The 20,536-nt window shown below is 38.5% G+C and overlaps 1 protein-coding gene across 1 annotated transcript in view; it reads left to right on the plus strand.

The window, feature by feature from the left end:
- Positions 1–20,536, plus strand: part of LOC139741414 (HEAT repeat-containing protein 6-like) — a 92,533-nt gene that overhangs the window by 16,239 nt on the left and 55,758 nt on the right. Inside the window, exons 16-18 of the mRNA XM_071652000.1 lie at positions 1,421–1,543; positions 4,405–4,529; positions 9,134–9,294. Of these exons, the coding sequence (XP_071508101.1) occupies positions 1,421–1,543; positions 4,405–4,529; positions 9,134–9,294 (409 nt within the window). The remainder of the gene's footprint in view (positions 1–1,420; positions 1,544–4,404; positions 4,530–9,133; positions 9,295–20,536) is intronic.

Genomic DNA, 20,536 nt, shown 5'->3' on the forward strand with positions numbered 1-20,536 from the left:
ATGTGATTTTGTGAAATAGTTTTGAATTTTGTTCCTTGTGCTTTTGATATCCGGAGAGAAACCTTACACAGACAGTGGTGATGATGATGCTGTTGGTTGCAAGGATCTTGATTGTGGTAGCAGTGGTGGCATACATGATAATGAGTCCAAAGTAAACTGACTTGCATGTTCCTTTTGGGAAAACTTTGAAATTCTGTGTATATTTATATACCTGATTGAGAATCAGCAAAATTTGTGTATTTGCACTCTCTCCATATCACATGGTAACAGATAACTTGTCAGGCTATAAAACTTAGCTCCACACCTAAAAATCATGATAACGTCTTATGACCTGTCTAGTCTCACTAATTCTGCAAGAAAGTCATGAGATAGTAACTGTTTTTTCATGTCCTGACAAAGAATAGGACGTATCTTCCATGATTTGTAAATACATAGCACTTATCAAGATAGGTGTAACACTCAAGAACCTCCCCCAGATTTGCTTTTGATGATCAGTTTAGTTCAGGTCAGTGTAGTTCAATTCCGTTAAGTTTCATGTATGGATATTGGCTGCCTTGCATCTGAAGAACACCGAGTGAACAATATTTTAGGTAACGCTGCACACTGGCACTGGTCTGACCGTCCCTGACCAGTAAAAATCACTGTTTGACCAGTAACTTTTTCAGGAATGGACCAGAAAAAATTGAAAAACTGGGTATGGTACGGGTACCACCTATCGGCAGGGTACCTTCCCATCAGCACCCTGTGCATCATGGTTGTTTGCGTATAGAACGAAAAGGTACGCGCGGGATTAAGTGTCATTAGCTATAAAAACAATGAAAATGAAGAAACGAAAATCAAACTAAAAAACAAACTAACAAACCAAACAAAACACGTTTCAATTACACATCCGCTCAGTAATGACGCATGGCTGTGAAATTCACGTGTATTACCTATGGAGGGGAGGGGGTGCCGATCGCTAGGTACCCTTTTAAGCTGCGCGAAGAAAACGGAACGCACGCACTAAAATTGCGCTATTTTAAAACGGAGAGTCATAATCAACCAGACGGTCACGACATTCAGAACTGCAGTATTTATGGCATATTTGAGGTAAGAATTAGGCGAATTTGTGTTATATTTTTAGAATAAACAAGCTACAGATCCTTAGGGTGACGATAGGTGGTACCCCCAATGCTACCTACTGGTCAACAGACAGGTCAGACCAGTAGAAAAAATGGGATAGTGTGCAGCCCTGTTTCAGTCTTTTTTTCCACTGTAATGGCATATTGTACACAAACCTGAAGATTCCATGTATTTCTTGTAAAGTTTAGTTAATGCTACTGGTTTTGGCTACTTTTTGTAAAATTCTGCAAGATTTCTTGACTGTGGAAGCATAATATGACCGTGTGACGAGGAGTATGTGCCTTGATAATCCCACCAGGTGAGGCATCGAGTCCTGTGCATCACGCTACTGCTTGGTCTTAGTAATGAGGAGGACTATCGGGTGAAGGCGGCCTCAGTCAGGGCTCTGGGCGTCTTTGTCCTCTACCCTTGCCTCAGGCAGGTAAGGTCACAGATCTTGCATTCATGGAATGAAAAGATACTATAGATGTGGAAATCTTCAAGGGCTAGAAATGTCTGTGCATTTCATGCACCGTGAAGCTTGCACGAAAATAAAAGTGCATGAATTGTTTGCTTGTTATATGTAATATGATTTTGTATCTTTGATTTCTAGGTAGGTATACTAGTATTGTAGGGGTATAACTGCTATGTTATTTGTAGTTTTCTACATGTTTACTAGTCGTGTATCATGAGTGAAATTGTTGTTGATATGCAGACCAGTTACCTTTTTACCATAGCATGTGTTGCCAAAACCCTTAGCCGCCCATGGCAGTGGTTAGCTGTTTAGAGTGCTTGCTCAATTGTCATTACTGTCCGAGAAACTAAAAACGCACAAACTTCTACTTACCTGGCTAAGCATGAAAAATTACCTCAAGTAGATTTCCACTTCTAGAATACCGTATGACAGCATTTGCAACTAAATTTAGGTAGTGGATATAATGTTAATTACACCGTACACGTAAAGATTATAGATAATGAGAATCATTGAATAACTTATTTCTAGCCCATCACAGCACTGATAATGGCAGAAACTTACACTGTGCCAGGAAAATGTATTTTAGTAATAAAGAGATCATGTCACAGTGGCTGTAGAAATTTTCACAAATTAACCCGTTCCTTACGCAATTCTCGAAATACCTTCAATGTCCCCAAACGAGATTCTTTTTGCTCGTCGACAGAGAACGGACAGGTTGGTAATCCACCTGTGCGAAAGCAGTCAAGCAATGCATGCATCCCCTCCCCACAGTCAACTACATGTGCCCTTAAATAATAGAAATATTGATCAGGTGCGATGTATGAATAGAGCGTGAGCTGATGGGCTCACAGACTCTTTTGTTCCAAATAAATCAGGCACCAGAGTGCGATGACTGGGGTGAGCGAACACAGATATCTACTGTGATCAGCTTTGATCGCTAATGTACATGTTCATATGAGTTTTGTAGCAGAGCAACGGCAAACTAAATCAAAACAAAGTAAAAAATACTGTGATATACGAATTCTTCCAACAGAAAGAGAACAAGTGCTGATAGAATAAACTCTAACCTTTTTATCAAACCCATTTTGGGGTCTTTATAACACAAAGAAGCATAAATTTGGGCCATGAAAGCAGGCACTTTTGTCTTCATCTTGGGAACCTGGTATACCAGGTTCCCGTATATCAGTCACTCCCACGGGAACCTGGTATACCAGGTTCCTATAAGGAACGGGTTAAATGTTTGCTCTTATTGTAGTTTGTGCTTTTTGCTTGTACTCTTCCAAGATAGAACCAAACAACAAGTTAATGATGTCATATAGTTGCCTGTTAACCACCTAATTGTAGGCAAAAAAACAAGATTTAACCCCACCCCATCACATAATTGTATAGTGCTGCATGGTCCAGTTAACTCTGTAACAAATTCTACACCTGAATACACTCCTTTTCACCTATTACTATCAAAAAGCCCCATGGGTTGATGACCTCTGTCAGGACAGTACACTTTTGTCAGTCTTTTCACATCAGATAAAAATCTTCATGCTGTCATGCTCAGAGCATAGTAAGCAAATAATCAATGTTGGTGAATGTGATGGGACAAACTATCACTTCCGAGGCGATCTGGATGTAGCTATCTTTCCGGAGCGCAGCTGAGGAAAGATAGCGAACACATTCAGATCGCCGAGGAAGTAAGTTTGTCTCATTGCCTGTAACCAAAAGTTGATTATTTGCTTTATATTCCACATCTATATTCCCATTTTATTCCACACCATTTTAACTGTCTGAGAAAAAAAAAGTGATAGAGCCTCTATGGTACAAGACAGAAGGGGGGGGGGGGGGCAAACAACGCAGCTAGTTAGAATACATGAAAACTGCAGATCTAATGTTTATGTTTCGCTAAAGTCTAGACCTAGGCCTAGCCATAGGTATCCTTAGGGCTTAGGCTACGTTCACATACCAATCGTTGTTGCTAAAAACGCTGAACATTCTGAAGCACGAACGAGGCAAAACTCCAACAAGGCAACTATAAACAGTTCAAATGACGCAAACTCTCGACTAGACTACGTACACGGTATACAAGTCAACTTTAGACATAGCTGACAATAACAACAAAATTTGTAATTTGATACCGTGCACCGCAGCACTGAAATAAAAGTGCATTGCACTGTGTACTATCATTCGATAGTACACAGCGCAACGCACTTTTATTTCGCGCGTACTCAAAACTACAATGATCACGCGTTAGGACTGTGTGGACTGAAGAGATCAGCGAAACAAAAATGACTATCAACATAGAGTGTAACAAACTTTTCTTCTAGGGTGATGTAACAAACTTTTCTTCTAGGGTGATGTAATAGGTAAAACTACGCTTCATCATGTGATCAGCTCTTGACCAATCCTATAGCAAGATTTCTAGTATGTGGAATATAATTATCATTATCTTCATTATCTCCAAATCATGCAGTTTTCTCACAATACATATTTGCTTTAATCAAGTAGAAGATGATGTCTTCAATCAGTGCAATGTGACTGTAGCTGTATGGAGGGCAATTTCTGAAAAAAGCTGTTTTGAGTCAATATTGTTTGTCATGACACACCATGGAAGTACAACCTGTATGTCAGGGACAGTTTAAAAACATGTGTGTAGATGGATATATTCTGAATTGGATTTGGCATTTTGTTTGTGTAAATGATTAATAAAAGGTACAGATATTGATCAGAATGTAGAGACATTTTAGTGTCTCAAGTACTCAACAACTGCTTGCCACTGATTTGGGTTGGTGTGTATTTGTAGGTTCTGTTAACCTTTTTCGTTGATTTTTGTTTCCCAGGATGTGCTGTTTGTGGCAGACACAGCTAACGCCATCCTCAACTCCCTCCAAGACTCCTCCGTCAATGTTCGGATGAGGGCTACCTGGTCACTAGGCAACCTGAGTGATGCCATGCTCATTAACCTGTGAGTCAGTCTTCCTTATCATCACTTCATCTCATGAATATATTATAAAAAAAATGAATACTGTTTTCTCAAAATGAATATTGTTCATAGGTGGAGCGTCATTTTGGTGTTTGTTTGTCACCACATTAAAAAAAAATGCTTTATAAAGTCACTAAAACATATGTTGTTTTTGTTTTTTTTTGATAATTGATAATTTTTTTTTGTTTATTTATTTATTCATTTATTTATTTATTACTTTATTTATTTATTTGCTTTTTACAGCTCGCTAAACCTCGGCAACAGAGGCTGTGTTTGTATCAGAGTTGAAAAGATGAAGAAAGTATTGCAAATGGCAAACAAGCAAACAACAAAAGCAAGTGACGCACACATCCAAACCTCCATTGCTTCAAAGCTTGCTTCAAAGCCCCCCAATTTCAACAGCTTGTGAAATGAAACACTCTCCATATAAGAGAGTATGAAAACCTCAAAGCCGCATTTTCTTTGTTATTCCAAATCTCTACTATGGCATTATTGTATTCATGCAGAACAAGATTTGTACAGAACAAGTTTACACTTATGCACACAGAGTACCCAGTTGTGCAGTAAAGATAATAATAGAAAAGAAGAATATTTCATTGGCTCATCATGTCACCTTATAGTAGTCGATTAGATAAAAATCTGGTATATCTCTGTAGAAATGTGCAAAAGAATATGTCAACATTACATGAGGCCTGTCATATCAAGAATCTGATTAACATTTTAAGCATTGATATCCTGAATGTGACTATTCAGAATCTCCAAACTCTACACTTTCCAGTTACACATAATTTGTCCTGTTGTATGTCCTATAATTGACCATACAATTTTGCCAGATATTGCTTTGAATTTAAGATTTAGTAAAATCCACAGGAGATAAGGAATTTAAAATATAGTGACATACAAACAGACAGGGTCAGACATTAAAATAATATGGACTGGCCTTGAGGGGGATACGTCATTTATTGCCCGAACTAGAATTGTATTGCCCGATACTATTCTAGTGAGGGCAATAAATGTTGTATCCCCCGAAAGTAGACAGTCCATATTATTATTATTACCCATTCCAGGCATTTCAGGCATTTTCGAGCAGTAACTTAAATCATTACAATGTAAACTTCCCGATTTACGGTAACAAATCCATTCGGCGTCAGGTCGAATCCTACATCACTGCGCTCAGCTACACCCACATGCTTGCACACAACCCCCATGCACAATTCAGGTACATGGCATGCTCACACAGTCGCAGCGATCGTCCTCTTTTTTTACGTGCTATCGTATGGGAATTTGCCCTTCATCGCGAAACCTCTCCGCGAGAATCTCTCATTTCTTGGTGTGTATATTATGTAAACCAAGAAGAAGGATGATACCCAGTAATGTCGCCCGCTGGAAGCTGGTGGTTTGTACAATGTGTTTACATGTAAAGTTAATGGCGAAACCCAGAAGAAGGATGATACCCAATAATATTGCCCGCGGGAAACTGGTGGTTTCCCGGCCATTCAAAATACCAACTGCAATTGCCCGGCAAAACTACCCCATATGGGTAATAATACTTGTTGTTTGTAGGCCATGTGTGAATTTCATCCAAAACATTGAGAAGTGTTAATGGTTTGTTGATCAGGCATGTTTCTATGATGATGAGGTCATCGACGTATTTGAATATCTGATTGTGTTTGTTGGCAGTGGCCAGGGCATTGTTGATCACTACTAGAAAGATCACTGGTCCCAGTTTGGCTCCCTATCAAAATAGGATGCCGACATTTAGGGAAGAATGGTTTGAAAGCGATCCTCATTTCATTTATTTTTCATTTCATTCCTCTGTATTGAACTCCTTGAGTTCCATTTAAAAGGGAGTCACTTATCCATGACACATACATTGTAGCAATTGGGACTCCCATTTCTAATAGTATATTTGTATGCAATTACATGTATGTTATCATAAATCAATTTTTTATTACACAGTTATGTCACTTACTCTGTAAACAAAATTGTATGTGACATTGATATGTAATTCTGTTACTGTAAACTACCTCATTTTGTCCTGCGAGCTGCCATGGTAGCTGTTTTAAGTCATTGATGATAGAAAATGAAATTAATAAATGAATGAATAAGATAAGAATTGATGATACTTGTGACAGTGTCACAGTGTCATTCAAGTTTGTGGAGGTGAAAATCTTGACATGATGAGATTTTACCCTTTCTGTGGTTTCTTTAGTTTTCATATTTCTATTGCCTTTTGTCTTGTACATGCTCTCCAGAAACTATTTACCATTGATCACTTTGAAACTTTCACTCAAAAGTGGTTGTATGTGATTTTAGTTGGTAGACACTGGATGTCTCACTGGAATTGTATACCCCTGAAAGCTGTCCAAGATATTGACATGGGTGTGTATGTCGGAGTGATGGGGACAAAAACGAATGTAGATTCAGTAATTTAGCTCCGGATGCTGAAAAAAAGGATGCTCTGCTTCCGTAACAAGATATATTCTTCCATAAATGCATATAGGGCGAATGATATTTGACAGAAGTTTGTCACTGAGCTGCTAGGGAATGTATGCCTTAAATTTTTTCTTGGCATTCTCAGAATTCAGCCCCCAATGTTATCACATGACCTGCGCGAAACATGATTCCCTTCATGCCTGCAACCAGAGGCCGACAACCAGATTAATTCCTGGTTAGGTACTCAGTTCAAATCCCAACGGAAGCGTGCGAGGCAAAATAGCATTTCGATTGATGTTGCGGAAGTGGATGGGGAGACAGCATGGGGCCTATACCTGCTAGTAATGCTCCCTTCCCCCCCCCCCCCCCACACACACACACTTACTGAAAGGGCACCGCTATTCCATGCTGAAATGGGAATCAAATTAGCTGTGTTTATGTACTGTGCCAAAGGGGGCCCCGCTGATTAGGGCATGTTTGCTAATGTGTGACGGAGGGAAGTGAGAGGTGAACATTTGCTGATGAGTTCAGTGCAAATGAAAGGGTGCTTGATGTGAAAGTGCAGATGCCTCCTTCTAAATTATGCATGTCCAAGTAGAACCCATAATTCACAGGTGTTAATTCAAGGCTGCAGGGGTGTACACAATGGATTTCTGTTGTCACATCTCCTAAGATGAAAACAATATATGATAGAACACTAAACAAACAAAACAAATTGCATCTCGTTGTCTTCTTCAAGGTTTACAGATCATTTATTCGCAGAACATCCATGTGAGGTTTAGTTTGAACCAAATAAATGTCTTAATATTCATGTTTAGTGTTGCATTTCTTACAGAGGGAAAAATTGTTCCAGAGGCAGCATTCGTTCAAATGAATTCTATTAATTCAAAGCCTTTGAACAGTGAAAAATTGTGCAACACTGGGTTTATTAGATTGTGATTGCTTTGTACACCCATGGAAGTGATGACTTATCAGTTGTCAGCTAATTATGTATTCTGGATACAAGGTGACTTCCTTAAAAATATGTTTCACTGACATACATGCATTGTGAATCTTGAAATGCTTGTTTATCTTATATCCCAACAGATTAAAAAACAATGATTGACTAATTGGTATTAGTAAAATAACCAATATGTTGACAAGTATTAGTAAATCACATATATGTGTTGATAAATTTCCTTGAGGACTGGAGCTATTATCCTTCATACACTGTGAGTAGTCGTAAAGAACAGTAAGATTCTGTATTGATGTGACTGAGATGGACATGCTGTGGTTTCCACCTACAATACAACATGATATTGGTATGGTAACATTTGGATGGTACATGTACAGGATGTTCTCTTTCTCAATCTCATATCTTTTATTTTCTCCAGTTTGTTCAGATTTGTTTACTTGATCAGTTGCTCATGTACTATTGCTTTCATGCAATGTTTGCATAAGCTCTTATATATGATGATATTAGATGTTCTACATGTACATGCGTCTTTTTGCCAACAAAATTAGGAATATATAAAAGAGATTAGACACAATTTGACATACAAAATGACCAATATATAGGCCCGATATATTAAGGACTGCTTCCCCACCTCCACCTGCACTAACAAAAAGAACATGTACACATGTACATGTAGCTGGCAGAAATAGTAAAAAGAAAGAGAAACAAAAAGAGATATTACATATTTCTTAGCCAGGGCTCGACACTAAATGTTTTCTTTGGGGGCCCATTCAGGCCACTAAATTGTTCAAATGTGAAATGTTGGTGACTCAAAAAATCAATGTAGTGGCCAAAAATAAAAAGAAACATAACAATCCACTTGGAATCTCATTTGCCCAATCGGGCCACCAAAAGATAACCTTTCTTAAAGTGAGGTGGCCCAACATCAATTAATAGTGGCCCCAGGCTACTGGGCCACTGCTAATGTTGAGTGCTGTCTTAGCTCAAAGTCAAGGACAAAAAAAAACAAAACTACAATCCTACTCAAACATAAAAAAAAGAAATCACTGCATGTCAATATAATGCATAATGCAGTGCAAACTATTCTGCATAACGAATAAGTTTAGTAATGGATATTGATAGTGCCCGACATGTTTTTCGTGGAAAGCCAACCAACAGTCCACTTTACATCCTTCTCACTCTCATTGAACTCTAGGGAATCGGGGGACGATGGTTTTGTCTCCCAGTTCTCCGACTTGCTGCTGCAGAGACTCTTTGAGGCCGCCATACACGCTGCCGGCGACCACGACAAGGTCAAGTCTAATGCCGTCCGGGCCCTGGGAATGCTGGTGCGATTCATACAGCCTCACACCCTTGGTAAGCCACACTCTGCCTTCCGGTTCTTACGTCAATCTTTTTGTATCGTCCATCTACCGTCATGCAAGATTGTCAGCTCTTGGTGGCTGTGGTGGTATCCCATTTTGAAACACTTTATCAATATTCACAGATTTCATTCATAAATTTGTGGAGACTGGCTGTAGAGTAGTGTTGAGGCACCATTAGGTCACACTGTGTCACACTGTCCACGTAGCAGTGAGGGATGAAATATTCTTATGGTACTTATGTTATTATCATTGTTTTGTTTTGTTTTGTTTTTTCATTTAGTACCCACTTGGAAGGTATTCTTCTGGTTGTCTTAAGATTGAATTATTGGTCTTGTTCTGTTATGTGTTTTTGTTTGTGTGTGTGTGTGTGTGTGTGTGTGTGTGTGTGTGTGTGTGCCAACTTCTTGTGACCGTAAGTCTTAGAAAGTAAACAACCCAAAAATGTCGCTGTGTAAATTTAACACCCATTTCTAGGCACCTTTGTTTGATACCATTTTGCCGATGGCAGGAGGAGTTTCTTTTGGTTTTGATATTGTCTCAGAGAAATTTGCCCTCACTATGTGGCATCATCATGCTTTGATCTTGTAAATTTGTATTTGTGGAGATGGAGAATGGTGAGAGGTTGGGTTTGATGCTAAAATCGCTCAGGGGTAAAATCCTAATTCTGATATATGAGCAATGAAATATGATTGATTTCTTGGAAGCTTCCCAAGTATTATCATGTGTTTTCAATGAAAGAAACATCTTATGAGAAACAGTGATTCACCAATGATTTAGCTCTACAACAGGTTTGCAAACTTGAGTTTTATAGCAGAGCACTATAAAATTTGGTCCCATTGTGGCCTACAGATGGTAGCACTGTAACTGGTAGATACACATTGTCTGCCACATTTGTGGTAAACCACATTTATTTGCTACATATATCCATGGTCACATTTACATTACAACAAACCTGCTTTCTGTTCGCTGTCCTACACTGTCTTCCTCCATGCGACTCTTTGTGATTCAAGGATTCAACCTTTCACGCCCCTCTGCCTCTCTCCTGTTGCCATGGTTACACGGTTTTGGTCAGAGTAACCGAGTAATCCCATTGCGGTGTCTGTGAAATTAGAGAATATTTTAATAGTATAAATGAAGATGGCCAGCTTGTTCACTGGTTATCTTACCACATGAGATTGATCGTCATTTAGTTTGAATTTGACATGGGGGTTTGTTTAGTTCATTCAGTATTATGAAATGGGTTCTTTCAGAGGATTCTGTGTGTAGTCCTCTTGACCGGAACTGCTTCACTAATACACCAACAGCAGCAGTACATGAAATCAAACTCAGGGAACAAAAAAAGTAGTGTGGATAGTACCAAATTGTATTTCTCAATATTTATTCTAAGTAACCGTATCCTGAATGTGAGAAGATTTTATGTGCAGTTCACAGCACCTTTAAACCATTGAAGACTAGTCACGAGTATACTCAGGCAGGTGTCTGTGGGAAATGTGTGTTCTAACAAAATCAGCTTGTCTTCAATGGGCTATTAGGCAAAGTTACTGCATGTATATTTCCAGAGCAGCAATAGAGAGACTGGTTTTAAGCTGTTTCAAATGAGATTCCAAAATTCCCATAAACTGATTCAGTAGGCCCACCTGATTCAGGTAAGCAATGGAACTTGGATAGATTTCAAAATGTGGTTCTTTGCCGGGAACTTTGGAGTGAGTGTGAAGAGACTTTGTGTAAATGAAAACCTTGTGATGTTTTAGCAGTAGGCCCACCTGATTCAGGTAAGCAATGGAACTTGGATAGATTTCAAAATGTGGTTCTTTGCCGGGAACTTTGGAGTGAGTGTGAAGAGACTTTGTGTAAATGAAAACCTTGTGAGAGATAGGAATTTAATGTTTTAGCTGAAATAGATTTCTTTTTTCCACCAGTAATGCGAATTAGTGCAGTATCACTGTCTATGAAGGGAGTTTTGTAATGTGAATTATTGAGCTGTTTTCTTTTTTTTTCAGGTAATCTGAGTAATTTGCAATTTCTCTATTAAACTACTCTGAAGCTTCTTTCATTTTTCAAATCCGTTGTTAAAATCTGAGTCGAAACCAATAAGCCTTCATAGGTCAAGGTTGAACAAACTTTCTGGTTCCTATGGAAAATACTTTATTCTCACCTTGTGCAGACTTTAAAACATTACAAAACTTCCTTATTGACCTCATGAAAGGTTTTGTTGTTGTTCTTGTTTTTTCTGCTGTTTATCATCTAGTTTTCTACATCATCTAATTTTCTACAATGATCATGTTAAAGTTTTCATACATTGTACTTACAGAGACTCTGGTTCCTCTGCCCAGTGACTGTTGTTGAAACTTGTTAGCCATGATGAAAAATGGTCAATTTGATACTATTAGTTACCCCCTGCTTGTTCACGGAATACAAGAAATACATGTATCTACAGTCTGGTGCCATATTCCACAAGACCAAATGCGAAATGGAATATGGCACCAGACCGTAGATACAGTGTATTTTCTTATTTCGTCAGAACAAGTAGGGGGCAAGGATTTTCCTGTATTGCATAGATATAGATCTGTAAATGAATTCTTTGTGTGATTTCATTGGTAAATTTTTGATGAAAACATGATTCATATTTCAGAAACTTTCTTCTACTCACGACTTGTGCTTTCTTGTCCCTTATCTCATAAGTAGCTGATGCCTTGCTGCTAGTTACGATGTGCACAAATATCAACAACACTTCAGTCATGAACAATGCAAAACACAAAATACAATAGGGGCAATGACCTCATTCACAAAGTACATGAAATATTCCATAGTTGATCTACCAATCAGATTACAGAATTTATGATGACTAAAAGATGATAATAAATGTCAAATATTGCTATCAGTGAAATTCAGGTGACACCATTAGTGAATTGCTTGCACCTGGCTTTTAAAGAGCTGTGAATTTGTGTGTTATCTTGATACCCCATGGCAATGTAAACATTTAGTGAGAAGATGCAGCATTTTACATTTCATATTTCAGAAACATGAAGCCACTTTTCATCACTCAAAAGATAGCCTCTTATGACATGCTTTTTCAGTAAAGAGCATAAAATGGGTTTCTTCATATTCTGGAAATATATCATCTGTTATAATTTCTCGAAAAAACAGTAACATTGTAAGATGAAACAGTGATGGAAAAATCTCAATCAGCATGGGAAGAACAATATGATGTTAGTGTGATCTTTTTTGTCTTATGATGAAGTCTGACACTAACTGTTTACGTCATACACTTAGCAAGTCTAATCTTTTTGCGAATCAGGACTTCCGGATGATTTCGCAAGTGGTTATAATTCACAATCGTGGAGGAGATTAGTGAAAGGAAAAATGTATGCGCGCACGTCACATTCATGTCAGGATCAGAGACAATATTTTTGCGCATTTTTAAATTCACAAATCGCACCTGACTTGCAAAATTCACATAAATAGAAACCTGGCAAAATATTCAGCATTGTATGTACAGTAATTAAAAGTTGAACACAGATATGAGGTAAAGATAAATGATTTGCTGGGCATACCAACATCACTTTCCTCTTGTCTGTTTTCAAAACAACAACAACAAAAAATGTTGAAATTACATTCATCTTTTCACTCAGCGGAGAGAGAACTATTTTAGAAGATTAATAATCCACTAATGATGTCTATTGTATGTTTCATGAGGGTGCAAATTTGTTAATATGAATGATAGATGTACAATACACCTTCCTCAGGGACAAAAATTATTACATCATGCACCCCCGCCTATACAAGGCTAAAATTTTAAAATGCCAGGAAACCCAAATCTGCATCCATGTTTTTGTGAAAAATAGAGAAGGGATGAGGGGGCTGGAAAATTATTTCAGGAAATGAATATTTCCTTGCTAATGACATGTTTGGTATTCCCTCCGTCATCTCGCTGGAAATGATTATCTGGTATAGAGCCAGACGAACCACTGTCGGCATGAAATTCTGGTTCGCGCATTAGCCGTGGTAATGATTGCTAATGTCTCGAGGCTTTATCTGACCCCAGTCAGCATGGCTAATGGTCCGTATCTAGTGTCACTTAAGTAATTAGGACATTTGATGAATTAATCTCTCAGCCAAATGTGATGTTGCGATGGCATTCCACTAAGTGGCGGGTTATAGTGATTCCAGGAGGGGGAAATTATGAAAATTATGATGATTTACAAAGGAGAGTAGTTGTTGGACCAGTGTATGTTGATGTCTCGCATAGGAATCACCGTAATTCCTAATGCTCACCTCCAGTCTGATGGGTCGGTAGCATCGTGAAAGAATTTTTTTTCTGGTTTTTTTTTTGTTTGTTTCTGATATTGTGGGCTTAATATCCTGCAGAATGAGAGCTAATGACATGGAAACAAATTTCATCTAAGAGCAATCAATTTTGTTAACATGTGAAACAGTTGTTGAATAATGGGTACATTCAACCCATAATGCTACTATCCCTCAGATATCAAATGAAATGTAATGGAAAGTAAAGGGAAACAGAAATGAATGATATAATTTTTCCTCTCGGCTCTGTGGCTGACTTTTCATTTTATTTGTAGTAGCCATGAATGACTTGGGCATTTTGATATTCTTAATTGTAAATTTTTTCCCCCTGTGAAATGCATAAAAGGATAAGTAGTCTATTTTTGTTTGATATTTTTCTATTGATTTTGGTGTTTTTTTTGGAGAAGTTAATATTTGTTTAGAATTGTGCATGATCTGTTTCAATTACAAGTTGCTTTAGTGGTTGTGTTGTTAAAGTACAAACATGTATCCCTCATACACATTCAGCTAAACATAGATCTTATTCTACAAAAAAAAGAAAAGAATAGAAATATCTTACATTTGTAACTTATTCACGTACAAAAAATGACCCAAACCCCCCCCCCCAAAAAAAAAAAAGAAAAAAAAAAGGAAAAAAATGAATTAAAAAAGAAATAAAACAAGAACAGCCCATTGCACAAGTTTGGGCATATGCAACAAGTTGAGCCTTGACTTTTTTTTTCTTCATGGTCAGTAGTACTCCAATAGATTGTTTATGACCAGGTGATGGTCACTGACCTTCTTTTTTTTTTTTTTTTTGAAATTGTGTCACTTTTATTGCTTAAAATTTCATATCTTACTATATTCAAATTTTCTTTAAACTCAAGATAGTAGAAGCTTTTTTATTAGTTTAGAAATGCAAGGTTACAAATGATTTATTTTCAAATAGCAGTGAGTTAGGTGTACATGTGCATACTGTACAGCATTGCTTCTGCAACTTTAACTGTCAAAGTTGTATGAAATGTGAGATAACTGTGAATATGACACCATTCAAAAGTATGTGTTGTGAGCTGTTAATTCATGCAGTATTTTGCTCTTTATGGTGTATCAATGTTTTGAAATTTGTATTCACTTTTTTTATCATTCAACAAAATGATACAATCAAAACATGCAAATCTGTAAAGGGACCATTGAGGAAGAAAGAGCTGTAAAATTTGAGTGAGTTTGAGGAATGATTTTCATATACTTTTGTAGAGCACTCAAAGGTCATGTGTTGTTACTGTGATGCTGGAAGTGGATGTTGGGTTAACTCCTTCATTACCATGATTGACTTGTTTGCAGACTGTGCCAATGGCATCTTGGAGAGATGGCAGTGAGGGGGTTGACTATTAAACATGAAGCTTCTCAAGAATGAGTCTTCACTCCAGGAAGAAGAATTCCCCATCGCCCTAATTCTCCAGCCCTCTGACCATTCACAATATTTTGCCTCCTGGACACCATTTTATGAAAGTTAGCCCTGAGAAGTTGTCAGTCTCTGACAATCACCATAGTAACAGTCAGTGACCAGAGCTTCTCAGCCAATCAAAACAAGGATTTTACTGAGATTGCCAGAGACTGACAACTTGTCAGGGTTGACAACTTTCATGAAATTGTGCCCAGATGTAAAGTGAAAATGAGCAAAGTGTGCCTTGCATTCAATTTCTGTCAGTGGTTGACTACAGATTGTAGTGCAGCAGTACCGATTAACAAATTTACCAGGTACCTGATAGCCATGTTCACATGGGCTCTACATCATCAATGGTATTGCTCCCTACTACAATGTCATTCACACTGTGCTTATCACTGATGAAAGGACTCATAGTTAGCCATCCAAGAACTAACTACACTCGCTGATAAAGTCTGGGAGTGCGGTGCACCGCGTACGATAACCCCTGTGTCATGCAGGCACGGCGAGTGTTTGCTGGCAAATTTGGAGTGATGAGCAGAAAGTGCAGCCACTATATGTCTATTAAACTATGAATGCAATCACATCGTCTTTAACTTAACTCGTTGAAGACGAGTCCTGAGAATAGTCGGGCAGGTGTCTATGGGAAATGCATGTTATAGCAAAATCAGTCCTTCCTCAACGGGGTAAAGTAAAAATCCCTCAGGGCTCCACTACTACCAAAGTAAGTTGATTTGAAGGAAGACCAGCTCCTTGTGAATAATATTGTTGTGTCAATTTAGTTCGTTTGTGGAATTAAAAGTTGTTTGAACATTCTTCGAACTTGAGTGATTATATTGCAAAGCAACCATATGATGAGTGTTTTGACAAACGGTTGCATCAAGAGCCATTTTTATATTAAAGCTGCATTGATTTATTCTTTTAACCTTTCAAAGCCTCCATGGTGGGTTTGTGGGGTAACTACTGCTTCACAGGGCTCTCATTCATGGGCCATCCCCATCCATGGAACCATTAGCTGTGTTTACACTCGCAAAACATCGCAAAGGTGAAGGTTGCTATCTTTATGGTCTCTATTTTTTTTTTCCAGTGTGACTGCAAACATTCCAAAAACTTCTAGCGAAACTTCCAACCCAAATTAGGAAAATTTCCCGGACCCCACCTATCTTATTGCTCTTTCGGCAGTGTGAATGCCAGCAACTGAAACTTTGCAAAGTTTGTCAGGTGACCAGTCCACCACCTGTTTGGAGCATTGCTTTATAAATGGTTTTTGGATAGTGCCTCAATGGGATGCACCCATGTGCATTGTTACATCACAATCACTTAGCTGTCAGACAATGTACTCTTTCTCCATTCTTGCACAAGCGCACTAGTCACCCAAACTTTGAGATCTTAAAGAACAAGAAGTTTGGCTACCAGTCTGGAGGTACGAGCAACTTTGCAAAGACTTCACGATCTTAAACTTCTCGATCTTTTGCCAGTTTGACCGTGGCTGTTGTCATGTGGGACATCTGTACTTCTATGAGTGGCTGGGTAATGTCTTTTAGAGGCCTCTCGCTGAGATGAAGTGCAATGTGTTACATATGAACTGTTTAATATGTATATATGGGAAGATGATGTGATTGGCACAAAAACAGATGCAGAGGACCCTGAAATGGAGGATTTAGAGATTCTTCAGGAGAGAGAAAAAAGAGAATAGGAGAGAAAGAAAACAAGATAGAAAGATAGAGAGAGTGTGTGTGTGCGAGAAAGAGAGTCTGAAAGAGACAGAGAAAAAAGACGGAGCGCTTGGGATATTGATTATTATATTCAATACCTCATTTATAAGTGAGATTCGTATCACTGATTGGTCAAAAGTATATCACGTGACAAGGTGTAGTCCCGTCTATCTTGCCTTAGGGTTTTCATGTAAGTGATAGAAAGGCCAAACCCTCGTGATAGAAAGGCAAAACCCTCGTGATAGAATTCGTAAACCCTCCGCGACTTTTGTACACTAGACTTCGCGCGCGGTGTCCGCAACCCCTCCACCCAAAGACGTTCATCACGCGCATCGTATAAACACATGCAAAATCATCGCAGTAGCGTACAGCAGGCATGTTTTGAACAACGTGGCATGGTGATCGAGCTCTCCTCCGTGATTTGAAGTGAGCTGGATCAAAGATCGTACACTTTGCAATAAGGATTTCTTAGGATCCCGAAGCAGAGACAAATCTCAGCATATATCAAATTAAAACACGAGCGACGGGAAACTGGATGTATACTGTAATCTACTGCCACGATTTTATGCAGGAGCTCGCCGAAGGCCGTGTGAGTGAGTACAATGTACTGTGCGTACTAGGCAGTCTACGAAATGCACGAAAACCATGCAAGCAAGCGCAGGCTGTGGCCTGATTTTAGGGCTAACGTTTAGGCCTAACAGTTAGAATTCACTTCGTATTTGTCTAGCCCTAGATCTTGGTTAAGTCTTAAACGATGAGGTATATAAAACAAATATTAACTGCTCTGTATTCGGATGGTGGAGGAAATTATCACTCCCTCGGTGCTTTTCATACCAACCCTTCCATCACCCCTCGGCTAACGCCTCGGGGTGATAGAAGGGTCGGTATGAAAAGCACCTCGGGAATGATAATTTCCACCATCATCCTCACAAGCAGTCAATATATGTATACTGTAAATATCCATGTTTTTGCGCTATTAACCCATTGAGGACGAGTCCCGTGTAAACTCGGGCAGGTGTCTATGGGAAATGCGTCTTGTAGCAAAATCAAACCGTCCTCAACGGGTTAATATTTTTTTTTGCTGAGCGGCTCAAAAACATATTTGCGAGTTCTTGAATTTGCGCTGCACAATTGTCAACCCATTCAAAATGTGCAGAGAAAATTATGAAGATATTGTCACGGATTTTAAAATTTGCACTAGCCAAAGTCGCACGAAATGCTTAAAAATTATGTACCACAAAAATTTGTGTATTTACAGTATTACTGCAACAGTTCTGGGCCCCATTTTAGAAAAAAAAAGTTGATATGATCTAGCACCTCTTACTGGCATGGCAATTGTCATGGTAATGACAAGAATCCAGCTTCCCGATTGGCTGTTGCTATTGGAAGTTGCCACTCCAGGAAGAGTTGCTATCCTAACATCTTTTATGAAATGGGGCTGTGATCACCTTATTAAAGTTCTTGGTTTGATTTCCACTTGTTGTCTTGTTTCACTTTTCTTTTCTTCTTGGTGTCCAAATGGTCAAATGGTCATAATCAAGACTATTGGCCAATGATGATACAGCCATTGAAGATACAAAAGTATCCAATAAAGTTTAAAGAGGTATCTGACCATTGAAATCAAAATCTTTACCCATTTTCAAGCAAGACATCAAATTTTGTGTCCATAGTAAACAATTGGAAGTAGCAGATATAGCAGGTGTATGCTCTGTCAAAACACTGTCCATGTAATATCTATTCTATTGCACAAATTGTGTATTATTGATAGCATGTATACATACTTAAAGTGACACAGATATTGCTACAGGAGATGTATGCCTTAAAATCAATACCCATGAATTTACGTAGACCTAGGAAATATACACTTTAAATATGTAAAGGTAGTCTACGATGGATGTTCTGTCTGTGTACTTGAGAGTAAGATGTACCAACATTATTGTAAAGCTGGTTGTCCTGCGTTTGTCAAAATTGAATTCAAGGGCCTGGGGTCAGAGAATTCTAAATGGGAAAGATACGGTTTGCTATTGTCAAACATCTGTCCAGTATGTGGACACAGTTGCTTTCAACCAGCTTGGCTCGGACAAGTAGAGTATACTTGCAGCTGATTTTTTTTTTCTCGTTATCTTTCATGTATTGATTATTGCAATTCTAAATAATTGGGAAAAATTCTGCTTTTAGAAGCAAAGCTATACAACAATCAACTTTTGCATTTTGTATCGTTGAAATGTGTGCTTTTACCATTAGCAGTTTAAGAGAGAGTTTTGGTGGGCAGCCAAAACATTTTGTGTGGGACATTTCATCAATGTAGATATGCTGTTGTTGACTACCATTCTAAGTGGTCCTTCTTTATATTTGCTTTCCTTTATGCTCCACCTTCATGTTTTCCACCATTCCCCTTCATTGCCTGTCTTTTTTCTTTCTTTTTTTGCTGCTCCCACATATCTCATCTTGTTACTCACTTGTGTTTGATTCTTCTTTCAGCAGCATTTCCCCATAGCTCTCTCTCACTCCCCTACCCCCCCCCACCTCCTCTCTCTTTTCTCCGCCCCATTCCCTTTCCCTAACACCCTCCTTCCCTCTGTCAACCTGTATCACACTTTGTTCCATCTTACCTTAGATGGTTCTTGATTCCTATCTCCCACTTTTTATTAACAATTCATCCTTCTCACTCTCCTCCCCTCCATATGCTCAGTTTCTTTCTCTCCTTTCTCAGTATCCCTGGGTGTTCACCTCCAGGAATTTCCCTCACAAAGTCAGAAATCTAATCGCCTGCTTAGTCAGCATTGACATTTGCTAATGGGGCTGTTCAGGCCTCCCCAGATGAAGCTAAATGGACTGTATTGGTCTATTATGCCAATTGGCCGGGTGGAAGTGACATCTTCAAAAGCATGACGGAAATGGCAATGAATGGGACTGTGCTTAATGGTCATTAGAGAGGGCGGTATAACAGTCGATGTTGACATCAGTTACTCCATACTAACTGGTGTGACATTTGTAGAACATCAACTCCCAAGTTTTTCGCAAGCCTGGTTACTTCCCTAACCTGCAGAAGACAGAACCCGATGAATTGAATCAGGATTGTTCCAGTGGGAAATGCTTGTTTTCAGATTCACAGATGGTAATTAGTGAGGTAATCAATGGCAGCATTTCTCTAGACTTTTTTTAGCAGCAGAAGGTTACTTGGGGACAGTTTGGATCGCTGAACATCTGATCAAGGTAGTCAAATGTATCTGCAAAGATCACCCCAAAAATGTATTTGTGTTCACATTATGCAAGTCTTGCTTAAAGGGATGATATAGTATTGGTTGAGGTGAGAATTCAGCCTAAAACTTTTTGCATGATACTTAGAAGCCACTTCATGAACTGTTAAAGAGCATACAATTCAGAGAGGAATTCAAACTTTAATTGTTGAAACTCGGTTTTTAAATGGCTGAAATTTCCAAAAACAAAGTATAACAAAGCGATCTTAGGAAAAGGTGGGTCCCACCTTTTATTAGGATTGCTTTGTTTGAGATATCTAATCCATTTCCAAAACCAATTTTTATCAAATAAGTATTGGATTCCTTTTAGAATTGGATGCTCTCAAATATTTCAGAACAGGTTTTCTCAGTATCTCAAAAATTATCATAAAAAAACTGTGGAAACCTGAAGCCGTATCTCAACTGAAACTTAATTAACCCTTTAATGTTGCTGTAATCATTATAGGCTCAACTAAAGAATTGTTAGGCCACTTCAAGTACATAGGTTCTCTGTGGCAAGTTGACTCATTTTATAACAATCTCACACTACCA

Source organism: Diadema antillarum, unplaced genomic scaffold (genome assembly GCF_040938485.1).
Source record: "Diadema antillarum isolate AM-2024a unplaced genomic scaffold, OU_Dant_1.0 seq00000927_RagTag, whole genome shotgun sequence".
NCBI lineage: Eukaryota > Metazoa > Echinodermata > Echinoidea > Diadematoida > Diadematidae > Diadema > Diadema antillarum.